The sequence below is a fragment of the Globicephala melas genome, chromosome 12 (genome assembly GCF_963455315.2).
Source record: "Globicephala melas chromosome 12, mGloMel1.2, whole genome shotgun sequence".
In the NCBI taxonomy this organism is placed as follows: Eukaryota; Metazoa; Chordata; class Mammalia; order Artiodactyla; family Delphinidae; genus Globicephala; species Globicephala melas.
In genome coordinates, this window is record NC_083325.1 from 75,103,880 (window position 1) to 75,118,936 (window position 15,057).

The window sequence follows — 15,057 nt, forward strand, 5'->3', positions numbered from 1 at the left end:
ACCAGCACAACTTCAGTGGTGAATGATATCAGGCATTCAAGGAAGAAATAATTCCAACAATTCCAATTTTTAAAATTCCAGAGAACAGAAAAAGAGGGTGTTCTTCCCATGCCATTTTATGGTACTAGCATTATCTTGATATTAAAACCCGTCAAACAGTGCAGAAAAGGAAAATTGTAGGCTCATCAGACTTATGAACATGGATTTAGAAATCCTCAAATATTAGCAAACCAGATGTAGCAATGTAAAGCAGGATAATATATCATGAACAAGTTGGTTTTATCCCAAGAATGCAAGATGAGCATTAGCAAATCACAGTGTAATTCGCCACATTAAAAGATAATAATCATAAGAACTTCTCAAAAGATGCAGGAAAAGCATAATAAATTTATATATTGACTTTAAAAAAAAACACCTCTTTAACAGTTATGAACCAGAAGATAACGTCTTTAATATGCTGGGGAGTCAGGAGGGAATTAAACACCCTACCCCACTTCCCAAGGATGATAGACTTTGCTATTTATAGGAAATACTTGGAAGTGTTCCATCTAAGACTGGGAATAAGACAAGGATTTCTGCTAACGATACTTCTCTTCAACATTGTATTAAAGAGCCTAGCCAGTATATAACATGAGAGAAATTCTAGTAAAATGAAAAAGTTCTGTAAATAGAAAAACACAACTGTCATTTGCAGAAAATATGATTGTATTAACTGAATCTGCAGATAAAGTATTAGAATTAATGTGTTTTTGTTAAGGTTTTTGGATATAAAAATCAGGTTAAAAATCTTTCTGTTAGGGCTTCCCTGGTGGCGCAGAGGTTGAGAGTCCGCCTGCCGATGCAGGGGACACGGGTTCGTGCCCCGGTCTGGGAGGATCCCACATGCCACGGAGCGGCTGGGCCCGTGAGCCATGGCCGCTGAGCCTGTGCGTCCGGAGCCTGTGCTCCGCGACGGGAGAGGCCACGACAGTGAGAGGCCCGCGTACCGCAAAAAAAAAAAAAAAAAACTTTCTGTTAACCAACAGCCTTTTCTTTTTTTTTTTTTTTTTCCTGACATGCTGCGCTGCTTGCGGGGTCTTAGCTCTCCAACCAGGGATTGAACCCAGGCCCACGGCAGTAAAAGCGCTGAGTCCTAACCACTGGACTGCAAGGGAACTCCCAACACCATAATGTTTTGAAATGAAAAATTTGAAGGTTATTATTTACAGTAGTCAGAAGTACCTAGGAATAAGTCTAACAAAAAATGTGCCCAGTTTCTATGGGAAGCAGCTTTGTTTAGACATTAAAGGAGACCTAAATAAACAAACCATTGGGCAACTCAATATTTTAAACATGCCAGTTCTCCCCATATTAACCTGTAGTTTCAGTGCATTTCCAATCAAAAATCCCAATGGGTTCTTTTGGTGGTTCTTTTTGACAGCTGATACTAAAATTTAATGAAAATGCAAAGAGTCAAGATTAGCCAAAACATTCTTAAAGAACAAAAGTAAGTAGAAGGACTTGCTCTGTTCTAACTTACAGAGTAAGATTTACTCTAAAGCTGCAGTTGAATTACTACATGGACAAACAGACCAGTGGAACAAAGTAGAGACCCCAAAAGTGAGATTCCCAAAAGAAATGGCCACCTAATTAATAGCAAAGAAAGCAGCAAAAAGCAGTAGGGAGGAATGAATGACTTGTTTTATAAATAAGATGAAATAAAGAAAATTGATGATTTGGGCAACAAATTGAACCGCTGCCTTATCCTGTGTTCAGTACTCAGCTCCATTTGGATTTTAGACCTAAGTGTGGAAAAGTGGAATTTTAAAGCTATTAGAAGATAATATAGGGAAATTATTTATGAAAATAAAGGAAATAATAAATTTGAACCCATTACTTCAAAAGTCACCATAAAGAGAATCACAGGTCAGGCTAAGAATGGAAGAAGATATTTGCAATACATTAAAACAGTGAAACACCTGAATTCAGCATACATAAAGAATTATAAATCAATAAGAAAAGGCAGACCAATAGGAAAATGGGTGAAAGAGACTTGAACAGCTGTTTCCCCAGAGGAAATCCCAGTGCCTAATTAGCATATGAAAAGATGCTCAGCTTCCTTATGGGGAGAGAAAATCAAAACCACAACAGAACGCTTCTGCCTGTCTTTCAGATTGGCCAGTTTTTAAAAGTCTGACATTATCAAGTATTACTGAAGTCATGGAGCAATGGGAACTCTAATACCAAGGTGGTAAGCATGTAAATTTGCACAACCACTTTGAAGGCAGCTTGGCATTATTTGCCAAAGTTTGAAAATACACATGCCCTTTGGCCCAGGGTGTCAACTACTAGATATATACCTTAGATTAGAGAAATACGTATACATAACACACCAGCATACATATACAAAAATGTTTATGGCAGTCCTGTCGGCAGTGGCCCCAAACTGGCAACCGTGTAAGTGTAGAATGGATAAATTCATTGTGGTGTTTGTCCAATGAGGTGCTACACAATAATGAAGATGGAAACTAGAAGATCTCTGTATAACCACATGGATGAATCGTACCTAAAATTTTTTAAATAATTCAAACCAAATGATTGTTTAGAGAGAAGCGTTTATGGGAAGTAGAATGTGTAACTCTAAGGGAAAGAGAAGACTGGTAGAGCAGGGACTTTCGAGAGGTGGGATGCTGGGCAATTTTCTGTTTCTTGGCTTGGATGGTAGTTATACTTTTTTGTGTTGTAGTCATTATGATGTACTGTTTTTTGTACTTTTTATGTGTTTTATTTCACAATAACAATAAAAATTTTTAAACACCTAAATATCATGCTCTGCTAATCAAGTACATTTTCTGGTTAAGAAAAAAATTACTCTCAGCCCCCTTTGTGTAGCTCGCCTCTGGTCCCTTTTTTTACAGCAAAACTCCTCAAAAGCATTTCTGTACTTGTTTATTGTTCTTCCATTCTTTACTGAATTCACTACAGTTTGGCTTTTATCCTTACCAGAATGACTTCCATGTTGCTAAATTCATTGGTCAGGTTCTCAACTCTTAATGGCTTTTAGTAGCATTTGACATTGTTGATCACTCAGTGTTTGTTCAAATTCTTTTTTCTTTGGCCTCCAAGAGACCAAATTGTTTGAATTTTCTTTCTTTACTGGCTATTTCCTCTTAGTCTCTTCCCTTGTTCCTGCTCTCTGCAACCTCTTAATGTAAAGTACCCTCAGGCCATAAGCCCTGCCCTTTTATTTTCTTGGTGATTTTGTCCTTTTTTAGCTTATACCATCCTTATGTTGACCACTCCCATATTTATAATTCCAGCCTGAACCGCTCTTCTGAACTCTAGACTTGCATATCCTATGTGACAGTTACAGTTGGATATCTAATAATCTTCTCAAATTCATCATGTTCACTCCATGAGGAGAGGGCTTGAAAGCTTTACATTCCCTCCTAGGTTTTGCCCGATGCTTCTCTTCATTTGGCTGGACCTCCTAATTCATATCCATTGTATTAGTAAAATGGTAATTGCGAAGCAGAATTACTGTATTTAATTAAAACAGCCTTTTCATGTGAAAGTTTTGGTCTTAGTGGGAAAAGTAGTGTTTAAATTTAAAAGTATCCAAGGCTGCCAGTGCAGTTTTGCAAGTGGTCCTCAGACTTTTGAGCCTGAGTCTTTGTTACTGTATAAGACAGCCTTTCTCAGCCTGCGTTCTGGGAGAGAATAAGCCCTATTGCCTTGAAGTATCCACGGTATATATATATAGTTAACTTCTCTCCCATGCATCTTGAGTGGTACTTACTATGCACCATCCTTGAGAGAATTGGCAAAATAGTCAGTTTTCTGTTCGAAATAGTCATTTTCTATTCTGTGGTTCAGATGAGGAGTCCCTACTGAGAAGGTCTATGAAGAGATAAACTTCACTCACCTGTCGTTCTGAATAATGCAAATTGTCACCTGCCTTGTGGTCATGGCTGTAATAAAACTAATGCCTATGTGATTTTCATTCAGATTGCAGCTTGAGAACCTTTACAAATTGACTGTTAAACCTTATGATTTTGAGTTATCTGTTTATATCATGATTTAATTTTTAAAGGGCTGCTTACAAATGAAAATCTAAGGGAATGCTGGTAATGAGGCACTTGGTTTAGAAATTTACTAAAATTGCATAATAAATCGTACAGCATTCTCCCTCACTTCCCAGTAGTCTTTCTATCCATTCTCCTCTCGGGACAACTGACTAAATGGTAATAACTTTCAAGCATCAGCCCTTGATTACCTATGGTTTCAATATCAAGGAATATATCTCATCATTTTGTTGTCCATAAGTGAGAGGCATCTCTGTTAAAATTTAGGAAAAAAATTTACTTGTGCTTTAGTACATTTTCATATATTTAGTAATACCTTCTCAGCTGTGTTTGCTTTTATATGGTGACTAACGTTTTTATATTAACAGTATAAATAGCTGTGTTGATAAAAACACAAATACGGGGGAAAATAAATACATGTTTTCTATAATGTTTTCATTGGTAAACATTTATTTTGATATTATCTAGGCTATCAAGTACTAACTCCAACTGCCTATTATGATCAGACTGGTGCCTTAGTGGTTGGCCCTGGAGCAAGAACTGGCCTCGGAGCTCCAGTTCGATTAATGGCTCCAACACCTGTTTTAATTAGTTCAGCAGCAGCACAAGCTGGTAAGTGTAACTGACATTTTCAGGGATAATATTTTTCTGGTGTTGTTTGAGATGTTTCAAAAATAGAAAATGGTTTTCTGGGTAGTTTTAAGAAGTGTCTGAAATTTAATTTACAGCAGCAGCAGCAGCAGCTGGAGGAACTGCAAATAGTCTCACAGGCAGCACAAATGGTCTCTTCCGGCCACTTGGCACTCAGCCACCACCGCAGCAGCAGCAGCCGCAGCAGCCAAGCACTAATCTGCAGTCGAATTCATTTTATGGGAGCACTTCTTTGACTAATAGCTCCCAGAGCAGTTCTTTATTTTCTCACGGACCTGGCCAACCTGGAAGTACATCTCTTGGCTTTGGAAGCAGTAGCTCTTTGGGTGCTGCTATAGGCTCAGCCCTCAGTGGATTTGGCTCATCAGGTAAGTTTCTTTTTAAGATGAGTGTACTCTGCTAAGTGGACATGAGGTATATGTATTTGTTTTTAATATTAATATAAACAGTAATAGCTTGTGGTATAGAAAGGACAGGAATAAGATACTGGTTTATTGGTTTAGTTTTGTAGCTGAAAAACCACCTCCTGTAACATTTAGGAATGCTTAACTCATTTCAAGCAGTCCATGCTTTACTCAAATATAATATATTTTCCCCTGGCTTTAAGAACTATATTACTGTAATTTTTGTTTTAGTAAGGTTTGTTTGGGATAATATGTATTATGCTAATTACTAGCTCTTCCCTTTGCTCTATAATATTAATGTTCGAGGAAGTAAATATTTTTGCCATCTTAAGTTTCTGGTGTCTTAAAATAATTTTTGTGTGCTCATCAGATGATTTATTCTTATTAAATGCTAACGGTTGTTAATGATCTCTATTTGGTATAATATATAAAAATAAAATATGATATAATGTTCTAAACAGAAACCCCTAAGATAAATATGCCTATCTTTATATTAAACAACTTAGCCTTTATCACTAGAAGTTCATTTAAAAGGACTTTTTTTCCCATATCCTAGTTTTATATATAATCCTTAAGAAATCCAAATTTTAAATAGCTTCACAAAATAAATAATTTACCCACACAAACTGATTTTGTAACTGAGGAAGAGCTGAAATCAGAAGAGGCCCGCACTGACACCCTGTTGACACACATTGTATTATCAGTCTCTGGTGTTTCCAGAGTATTCAGGAAACAGAGGAAAAACAGCTTACTCTCATTCTCTTGGTACAATTGACAGCCTTTTCTTTATGAGGGGCAGGGCCATTTATTCACACCTCAAGAGGTTTTTTATTCCTCTCATGTCCTTGAGTCTTAAAATCTGGTTCTCATCTGTTTTCCCACCACATTAAATTATATTCTTTTCTGGTGTGAAAAATGGCAAAACTAACACATGCCAGTCATTACTAACTGTGCTTGCCAATTTTCTAAGACAGTATCTTCTGAACTTCTTGAACATTCATATTTATAAATATGATGGTCTAGAACAACTATAAACTTTTAGGTGCAGAATGCTTTTTTGTTACAATGAAATACAAAAGGCAAATATATTTGCCTAATACAAAATTACCTAAAGAAATGGGCATGGGAACTTCTGAGGAAAAGTCTAGTGAACATAAAGACTGTTTAGTCTTAATTTTCCTGTTTGATTTTTTTTCATTCCTTTTGGAGCTTAGTCTTTTTATGTCTCGCCCAAGTGCCCCCATAGACTCATTTTTTTGTTTCTAACACAATTGACAAGTATTTTCCCCAGATAATCCTAGATTGCTGGAGAAAATCAAAAGAACATATAACTTTATAAAAAAAAATTTTTGTGTGGAAATAACTAGTTTCTATAGATTGTAGACCCTAAATAATCCAGGAAAAATAGAGAAAAGACTTGATAAATCTCGGTCTGGTATAGATTTGTAGGAACTCCAAATTCCCATTTGTCTCTTAGTTGTTAAGAGCCTTCCCCCTGCATTCAGGAACTGATGAGCCATCAACATTTTGTTCTCTACACATGTCCCCTGCAGATGCCTCTTTCCCAAAAACTAATCATCTTCATTCCTCCCTTATTTATGAGCATTGCTTACTCCATTCTGATTTCCAGTTTGGGGTACCTCTGTTTTACCTTGCTTCAGAGGACATTAACAGTTGCCACCCCTAAATACCAATAAATAACCTGTCATCTCCCTCCTCTTGGACATTTTATGAGCGTTCATTCAAGTGCTGCACTTAGGTACTCTTCGAAGTCTACCCATTGCCTTTTTACATTATGGCAATTCCATACCTATATGAAAGCTAAAATGTAATGTGTTTATGTGCTCATGTACACACACAGTAACATATACACATTCTTTTACCCATATGATGAAATTATTAATACTTAGTAGTGTTAAATACCCCAGTTTATAACTCAGCTCACCAGGAAGCTTAGCCATTGTAATGAAGTAATTAAATCACCATTTCTATGACCCATTAGAATGTTCTTTTACAACTGAAAGTTTGTAATTTAACATTTTGTCCACAGTTGATAAATGATTAGTGACTCCACTGTCTAGCCGCTTAGATATTTTAGGTATACTTTGTTTTATATTTTGTAGTCATACTGTTGCAGATAATTTAGGCATATAGTAAAATTTAAGGAGCCAGTTTGTTAGGTTTAAAGTAAAGCTATTTCTGAATTACTTTTAAATGTTCGGCTTGGCTTTTCCTTTTTAGAGGAAAATAATATCGCATGTGTCAAAACTATGGTTTCTTTGATTATTTGCCAGGGGAATAATAGTGCTGCTGCTCTCATTAGAGAGCTGTTGTCTTTTTCCTTGTCATATAAATTGTTTTCTGAAATAAATAGGAATTTTAAATGTAGCCATGTTTTAGAAAAATCACTTTGACAGTGTCCTTTTAAATTAGCATAGTTAATATAGCCATTGACAATTTTGCCAAAACCATTCTTACAATAGTGTTTATTTTTTGCTATTAAAAATGCATATAGTTACTAGTATTTCCCTGTAATATATCTTAAAAAGTGAGAATTTCAATAAAACATGATCAGTCTTCCAGAAACTGCACTCACTGGTTTAAAAGATTGAATACTGTTTATATAATATTTTGCTTAATACAGTAGTGTGAGCCTGGTATTTTTCCTTTATAGAATTTTAAATTTGGTAAAACCAATGTAATTAAGTTTCCTATCTGTATTAATAAGCTTAACTTGGTCTACCATCATGTGCTCTGCTTAATTTTTCTCTTTAATCTGTACCCTTATGATCTATTTATAATTGACTTGCTATTAGAAAACCACAACCTAATAGAAACTTTAAAATTCTCTTGAAAAGAATTACCATATTGGTCCGAATATAGAGCTTGTCCTTAAAAAACTTGATAGGTTAAGAAATGTATTATGAAATTATTTTGGATATAAAGGCTTCAGTTTAAAAAGGCTTAGAAACAGTAAAAAACATACTTGAAAATACGGGCTCTAAGTGAGACTTATGAATTGGGAGTTTTGGACAACCCTTTTAAACACTTAGTAAAGAATTTGATTATCCAAATATATGTTGATTAACAGCCAGATCTTGTTGCTTTTCTGAGCATGCATAGCTACATGGTAATGTGAACCTACCATTTTTTTATGATTTTATGAAGTACAAAAGAAAAAAACTAGAAGGTTAATAGTTGAATTGGGAATTAAGTGAAAAACAAAAAAAAATTGGTATGTAGAACAATAAGGGATGTGATATAATTGTATACCATATAAGAAAAGAAAGGCTGATCAGTCTTTACTTGAGTAAGGGGCTCATGAGGCCAGAAATAGAATCTTAGGAATGGAAGATCCTGAGGGGTAAGTGAACACATGTCTTTGGTTGATAACAGTAATGAGAGCTATCAGTTTTCTAAGAGAAAGTTTGATTTTTCCATATGTATTTTGTAACTTAGTTGCTGAAGGATAGGGAGAATGTGTAGTGTGAAAAGTACTGAGGAGTTAGCTGCCATCTATACTTCACAGCTGACTAATATTCGGGCCAATATGGACTTTAAAGGACTATGGTTTGAACACAAGCTGGAAGCCAAATCAAATGTGAATGGTGAGGGAAATGTATTAATATTCTGTTTATCAGTATAATCTTTTCTTGGCATTGGGTTGAAGTCTAAGAACTTGGTTCCAGAGATTAGGATACTACCAAAATTTAACCTTATTGGAATTTAATCTCTAGCATATCCTAAAGGAGACAACTTACAATTTCAGGGTTTATAAATCATACCAGGGTATTAAAGCACAGTAATCATATGTGTCAATGGTAAATATGTGTGAAATAATGAACATATGAGTGACTGCTCTTAAATATTTGGTTATTTTCTTGGGGTGCATTTATACCCTTTTATGATTAATAAGTTAGTATGTATAGTTATCACAGTAATTATCTTCTCTATAATGTTTCTAAAAATAATTATTGTGATCACTTCTGTTATTTCCCAGCAAGAGTTGGGGATAGGTTTTATTCAGTTAACACTGTATGTAATTAGGGTTTTTTTTATTTCTTCTTCAGTTGGCAGTTCTGCAAGTAGTAGTGCCACAAGGAGAGAGTCTCTATCTACTAGCTCTGACTTGTACAAAAGATCTAGTAGCAGCCTAGCACCCATAGGGCAACCATTTTACAATAGTCTGGGATTTTCCTCCTCTCCAAGTCCAATAGGCATGCCTCTGCCAAGCCAAACTCCAGGACATTCACTTACGCCACCGCCATCACTTTCATCACATGGATCCTCATCCAGTTTGCATTTAGGTAAAAAAAAAAAACCAAAACCCTTTTTATTTGTATGTATACATGTGAGTGTGTTTGTGTGTGTGTTTTATAATATGTGTAAAATATTTAATGTTGGATGAAACATGCCAAATTGCTTTTGCTTATAGATATTAGCCTTTTGAAAAAGTTCTACTTTTGTGAAAATTCAAAGTGAGGGTCTAATGTACAGTAAGGTAAAGACCCGTATTGTATCTTATGTTCCTTTTATGAAATACAGTGGTGTGTTTTTTTTCTCGTCTGTGCTTTTGATTTGTGTGTGTTTTAGATCATCTGAAAAGTCGATTATTTATACGTGATAGTGAAAGAAATTTCACGATCAAATGTTTGTGCACACCATATAAAATGGATAAGTAATAAGAACCTGCTGTATAAAAAAGTAAAATAAAATTCAAAAAAAAAGTTTGTGCACACCAAAAGCAATCATTAGTCACAAAGTTATTGAATTTAAATAATTTAGTTTAGTATGATGGTTTTTGCTTTGGCCTTTGAATGCCTGGCCATTTTACCACAGGGTTATATCAGGGTATATGAATTGAGTATGTTTGTGAGTTAGAGAATCTTATTATGTATGGGTTTGGTCCATGTAGTTCTCTTACTTTTGAACACATTGTTTAAGAAAAAAAATGTTCTAGGCTTGCTGTACCCTTGAAATCGGAACATTTAGAACTTTGGTTTATATCTGTATATTAAAATTGCCCCCACCCCAAGATTATTTGAATTGGTGGTTACCTTTTTCCCACTCCAGGAATTATTTAGCCATGTAGTTAACAGTATATTTTGAAGGGTTTTTGGATATCAGAGGCTGTGTATGAATCCGTCCCTGTCTCTTCAAAGAAAGTATTTTATTAAAATTAGATTTTGGATTTTTGTAATTCTAGTCATTTCAGCTAAAACTGAGAGATTCTATTGCTGATTCTTATGTGCTTAGGAAGATTTAAATCAGCTTGTGATTTAAAAAGTAATGTTGCTTTTGTAAGCAGATATATTATAAATTAGTGATTATGTTTGACCCCGCCATCCCTATCATAAGGCTATAGTTATTTTTTCCTAAAGCTCAGTAATATAGTGAGTGTCCATGTAACAAAGGAATATTTTACAGTGATGATCATTTAGATTTATGTTATTACAAAGTGGGCTAGATTTATTTTTTAAAGACTGGTCCTCCACCCCAAATTCTGGGCCTTTGCTCTTTTTGGGGATATTGACTGTATACAACCAATTAATTTATTTGAGTGGGGTCCTAAGATCTGCTTTGCAGCACTGTTTGTGTAAACTTATCAGTTTTTAGCCTACCACTTTCCTTCATTTATCTTTTCTTAGTCATAGGAGCTACTCAATTCCTGATTTTTATTATTTCTATTCAGACCCATTCCTACAACTCCCATATAAAACATGCCTTTGAGACTTTGAAATTGACACCAAAATTTGGAACAAAGCAAACCTAAAAATAGCCTTTCGTAATAGTTTTGTGTTTTATTTGTTAAGATTATATTTGTCGCGTCCTGTCATTTTTTTCATAGATAAGTTTCCGATCAGATTTCTGTCAACTGTTACTGCTTACGTTGTGCTTTAGTGCCTGTGTAAATGGCATTAATTATTCTACATAGCTTGTTTAGAAATTGGTTTATAAATGACGTTTTAGATGTCTCTAATTAAATAGCAATCTAGATTTTTTTTTTGACTATAAAGAACCCAGGCATATAGATGCTTCTAGAAGGAATTCTAGTCAGTTATGAGAAGTAATCATCGTGTGGGCCAGCAGTTCTACATTGTAGCCTGATACTTTTGTACCCATGGTTTAAGCTAAACTCCTTAGTTTAGCTTCACCTTGAAATCTAGTATTTCTAAATCTAGTATTTATTTAATCTAGTATTTAAACACACCTCTGATTGAAATTGTCTGTAGATTATTTTCTTTTGTGATTCCCCAGTTTCTTTTAGCTTTAGTCATATTATGACTAGCAACCTGTTTGTTAACAAGGAATAGACCCTGCCAAGTTGAAAATAATTAAGTAGATTTCATAAATTTGCTCTTTGTGTAGTGTTCATGGAAATAATCTATCTTTCGTTTTCATGTCATTGAATCACGATGCAAGACTTACATGCTCTCTGGTCTAAAAAATATATTTTTTAAATTGTATATCCCCGAAGTGGATTTCTTCATGAATCAAGTTATCAAGGCTGCTGATTGATAAAATACCTATGAAAATGAATTTGCATAGCCATTTAAAAATAATCTTACTCTGCTCACATGTTAAGAATATAATATCATAAAATAGGGATAAATTCTCAGTTTCATTAGAATTGGTTGTAATTAATTAGTTCCAGCTGATTTTCTTATGAGATTTTTAAGACATATAGCCATTGTAGTTATTGGTAGGCCTGGATATCGATATTCTTAAAATATTGGATGAAACAGGTAACTTTTTTTTTTTTTTAAACCACCTATGCCTTTGCTCATGCTAGTTACTTGATTCACAGAAAAGTGAATAGCAACATTGTGTGCTTCTGGCTTTCCAACAAAGATGTTTCATTTTTTAAAAAATAGTTGTCATTTGATCAACATAAGTATTTTTAGCAGGATGACCAGTAGTCACTTTGTGATTGAAGAACAAGTATTTCAACTGATGAATTTTGGTTGTTCATTTTTTTATAACCTAAAATATTTTTGTTAAAATTTGCAACCTTGTTGCTTTTTAAATATATTGAAGTCAGAAACATGAGAAGTAATTTTATCTTCCATATTCTAGTGTGAAATTTCTAAGAGATAGAGATTCCTTTTTTAAAAACAATTATAGCCACAAAATCATTATCACACCTTTTAAAATTTATAAATTCTCATTACTCTAATTTCCCTAATTGACTTAAATGTCTTTTTACAGTTGTTGTGTTTCCATCAGGGTCCAAATAAGGTCCGTCATTTGTTTGATGTCTTTTAATATGGAACCATTTCCCCATCCTCTTTTTTTTTTTCCTTCACATTTATTTGTTGAAGAAACTTTGTCCTGTTGAATATCCCACATTCTGGACCTCGATGGTTTCTTCTCCATGGTGGTATTTAACATGTTCCTCTATTCTCTGAATTTCCTATAAAGTGGAATTTAGGGGTTTGATCTGGTTGTTTGTTTGCTTTGCTGTTTGGTTCTGTATTTCTGCTGCACCGTATCAGGAGACACGTCTGGTTATTTCCTTTGTGAGGTTGTCTGCCAGATCCACCTAATGGCTTAGCAGCCTTTGATAATCACCTAAGTATTTCTTCAGAGGTTGCAAAATGGTGATGCTCTGTCATTCCTTTTACATTTTTTAGCTGGAATTTTTCTATGGAAAAGAACTTTCATCAATTGTGAGGTTACCCTAAAATATATAGTTCATATAGGAGTCAGGATAATGCTTGATTTCTTTTCCTTTATTTTCTGACCTTGGGAAATGAGAATTGAGAATGAGAATGAGTTGATGCCCTAGCAACTTCTAAAGGTGACTTGCAGGGTTTTTTTGTTTTTGTTTTTAAATCATCATTGTTCCCTATAGTGTAAATTGATGGATTTTAGGATAGTTATGTTTCAGTCCATTGCAGACTGGGAGATAACACTTTTTATACCTTTTCTTGATGCTAAAATATTACTGTCTTTGGCCATTTGGAGTCCCTTCAGATTGGTTCCCACATTGACTACAACTTGTTAAAAGCAACACTTAAAATACTGATCAGAGAAACAAGTGGAAAAGAACAAGGAAGGAGAACAACTTTAAGATTAGTGGTTTTTATCTTGAAATGCAAAGAACTATGTCAAATTCTGGGCTTCAAGTTCAGCCTTGAATATTAAGTGAATTATTTTCTCATGTTATACTGATGTATAGAGTTGGGGGGAAAAATCTTCTACCTGTAGTTGTTTTTTTAACTCTTTATGATAGAAGTCAGTCTCTTATTTTGAGATACGTTACTCCCAGTAAAAGAAGATTAAATATTTCAAGTATTATTTAATTCATCTACCTGGAGCTAGCTAACTAGTTCTTTCCTTCCTTGTTTCCTTTCTTTTTCTTCTTTGAGTAAACGTTTAAAATATGTTAGTGATTTCTTATTTACTCTAATCTTTATGCTCATAATAGATTGATATGGAACTTCTTGGGTATAAAGTAGCATTTTGTGTTTTTATTTGACTTAGGGTTTGACAAACTAATGGCTTCTTCCCTTGTACCTCTTCATTTTTGAACTGGCTTGTTTTTTCTTAAGAAAAGGGTGATAAAAAGTCTAATTCCAACTTTGAATTGAGTGAAATTAGTTAATTCAAAGGTGGCTGTCAGTTTTGAAGATTCCTTAATGTCATGTATTCAGTAGTCACATAGTGCTTTAACTTGCATTAGATTAAAAAACTTTATAACCTATCTTCTCTCCTAATCACAGAAAATTTTATATGAAACATAGACATGGTACTGCTAACTGTTAGAGTCATTTTCCCTGTTCAGTAGTAGTTAATCTGTTGAAATTGCTGACCTTTGGCAGATTTGGTCATCCGCTTCTCTTAGAATGAGATGTTTGAGAATTAAAACAAGTATGGCCTAATTGGTTGTAAGGCTATGTGCGGTTTTTCTGAGTTTCATATATGGTCTTAAAGCAGAAAACAATATAAATTATTTTGAAGTTTTCATTGAAAGTATTATTATCCTTTAAGTAGCAAGTTCCCTGTAACTGAATAGCATTTGATAGTTTTGTAAAGCACTTTCATATTCATTATTTCATTTCATCCTAATTGTTAACATAAACTGGCTGAGTGATCTGCCCATTAAAGATGAGACAGTTATAGGTCATATGAGCCCAAGAGACTTGCCCAAACCAGTAAATGGCAGAACTGAAGCTAGAACACTGTTCTGACTCCTGATACTATCTTTTCTTTTTCTGTTCTGCTATTCTATAATGAATTGAACAATTTTACAAAATATATCAGTAACAATATTCTACTCAGCCTCTCAAATTTAACCTCACAATGGTGTAGGTTATGTGTTTTTAAAATGTGTATATAAGATTACTAGACTTCTAGATCCCTTTTTCAGTTATTCTTGAGATTTATAGAAAAGCTCTTATCTACTGTATGAAATAAGAATATGTGTTACTCATAAGGCAGGCCACTCAGGGACTGAATATATGTTGGACAACAGGACTGAATAGATAGGACAACATACTCAGCTCTCAACAGAATATTATTTACAGGTTCTCGTGGTGTAAATGAAATCACTGCTTCAACCCATTGGTGCATCGAAAAGTCATTTATTTGTTGAAAAGTATGAAATATGTTGTGGAAAAGTTCTAAAATTATTGTGTGGAAGAATTTATTATTTTATGTTTCATTTCTGTGTACAAATTCATTAGTCTTAGTTCTGGTTTGGGGTCACAATGATTAATTTTTGCCCTTATGTTTTATCCATTATCCTCTAATAATGTTATCTATGACTTTGTGCTTCTAATGCCTGAGAATGTTTTTGCCAGCTAATTCAGTTAAGGTAATCTCAGATTTGAGACTAAAAAATACTTGGATGATTCGATTCAGTGGTTTACCATACCAGAATCACTTGTAGTGCTTGTTTAAAATACCTAGAATGAGGAGGTGAACGATTTGGA

General features: G+C 34.3%; 1 protein-coding gene across 9 annotated transcripts in view; it reads left to right on the forward strand.

Moving 5' to 3' along the window:
• Positions 1–15,057, forward strand: part of PUM2 (pumilio RNA binding family member 2) — a 92,060-nt gene that overhangs the window by 53,921 nt on the left and 23,082 nt on the right. For 7 of the 9 annotated variants that reach the window (XM_030858324.2, XM_030858325.2, XM_060309163.1 and 4 more), the window contains 3 exons: positions 4,533–4,676; positions 4,793–5,083; positions 9,190–9,426. In XM_030858324.2, coding sequence (XP_030714184.1) covers positions 4,533–4,676; positions 4,793–5,083; positions 9,190–9,426 — 672 coding nt within the window. The remainder of the gene's footprint in view (positions 1–4,532; positions 4,677–4,792; positions 5,084–9,189; positions 9,427–15,057) is intronic. The other 2 variants (XM_030858329.2, XM_030858330.2) reach the window with 1 other exon arrangement.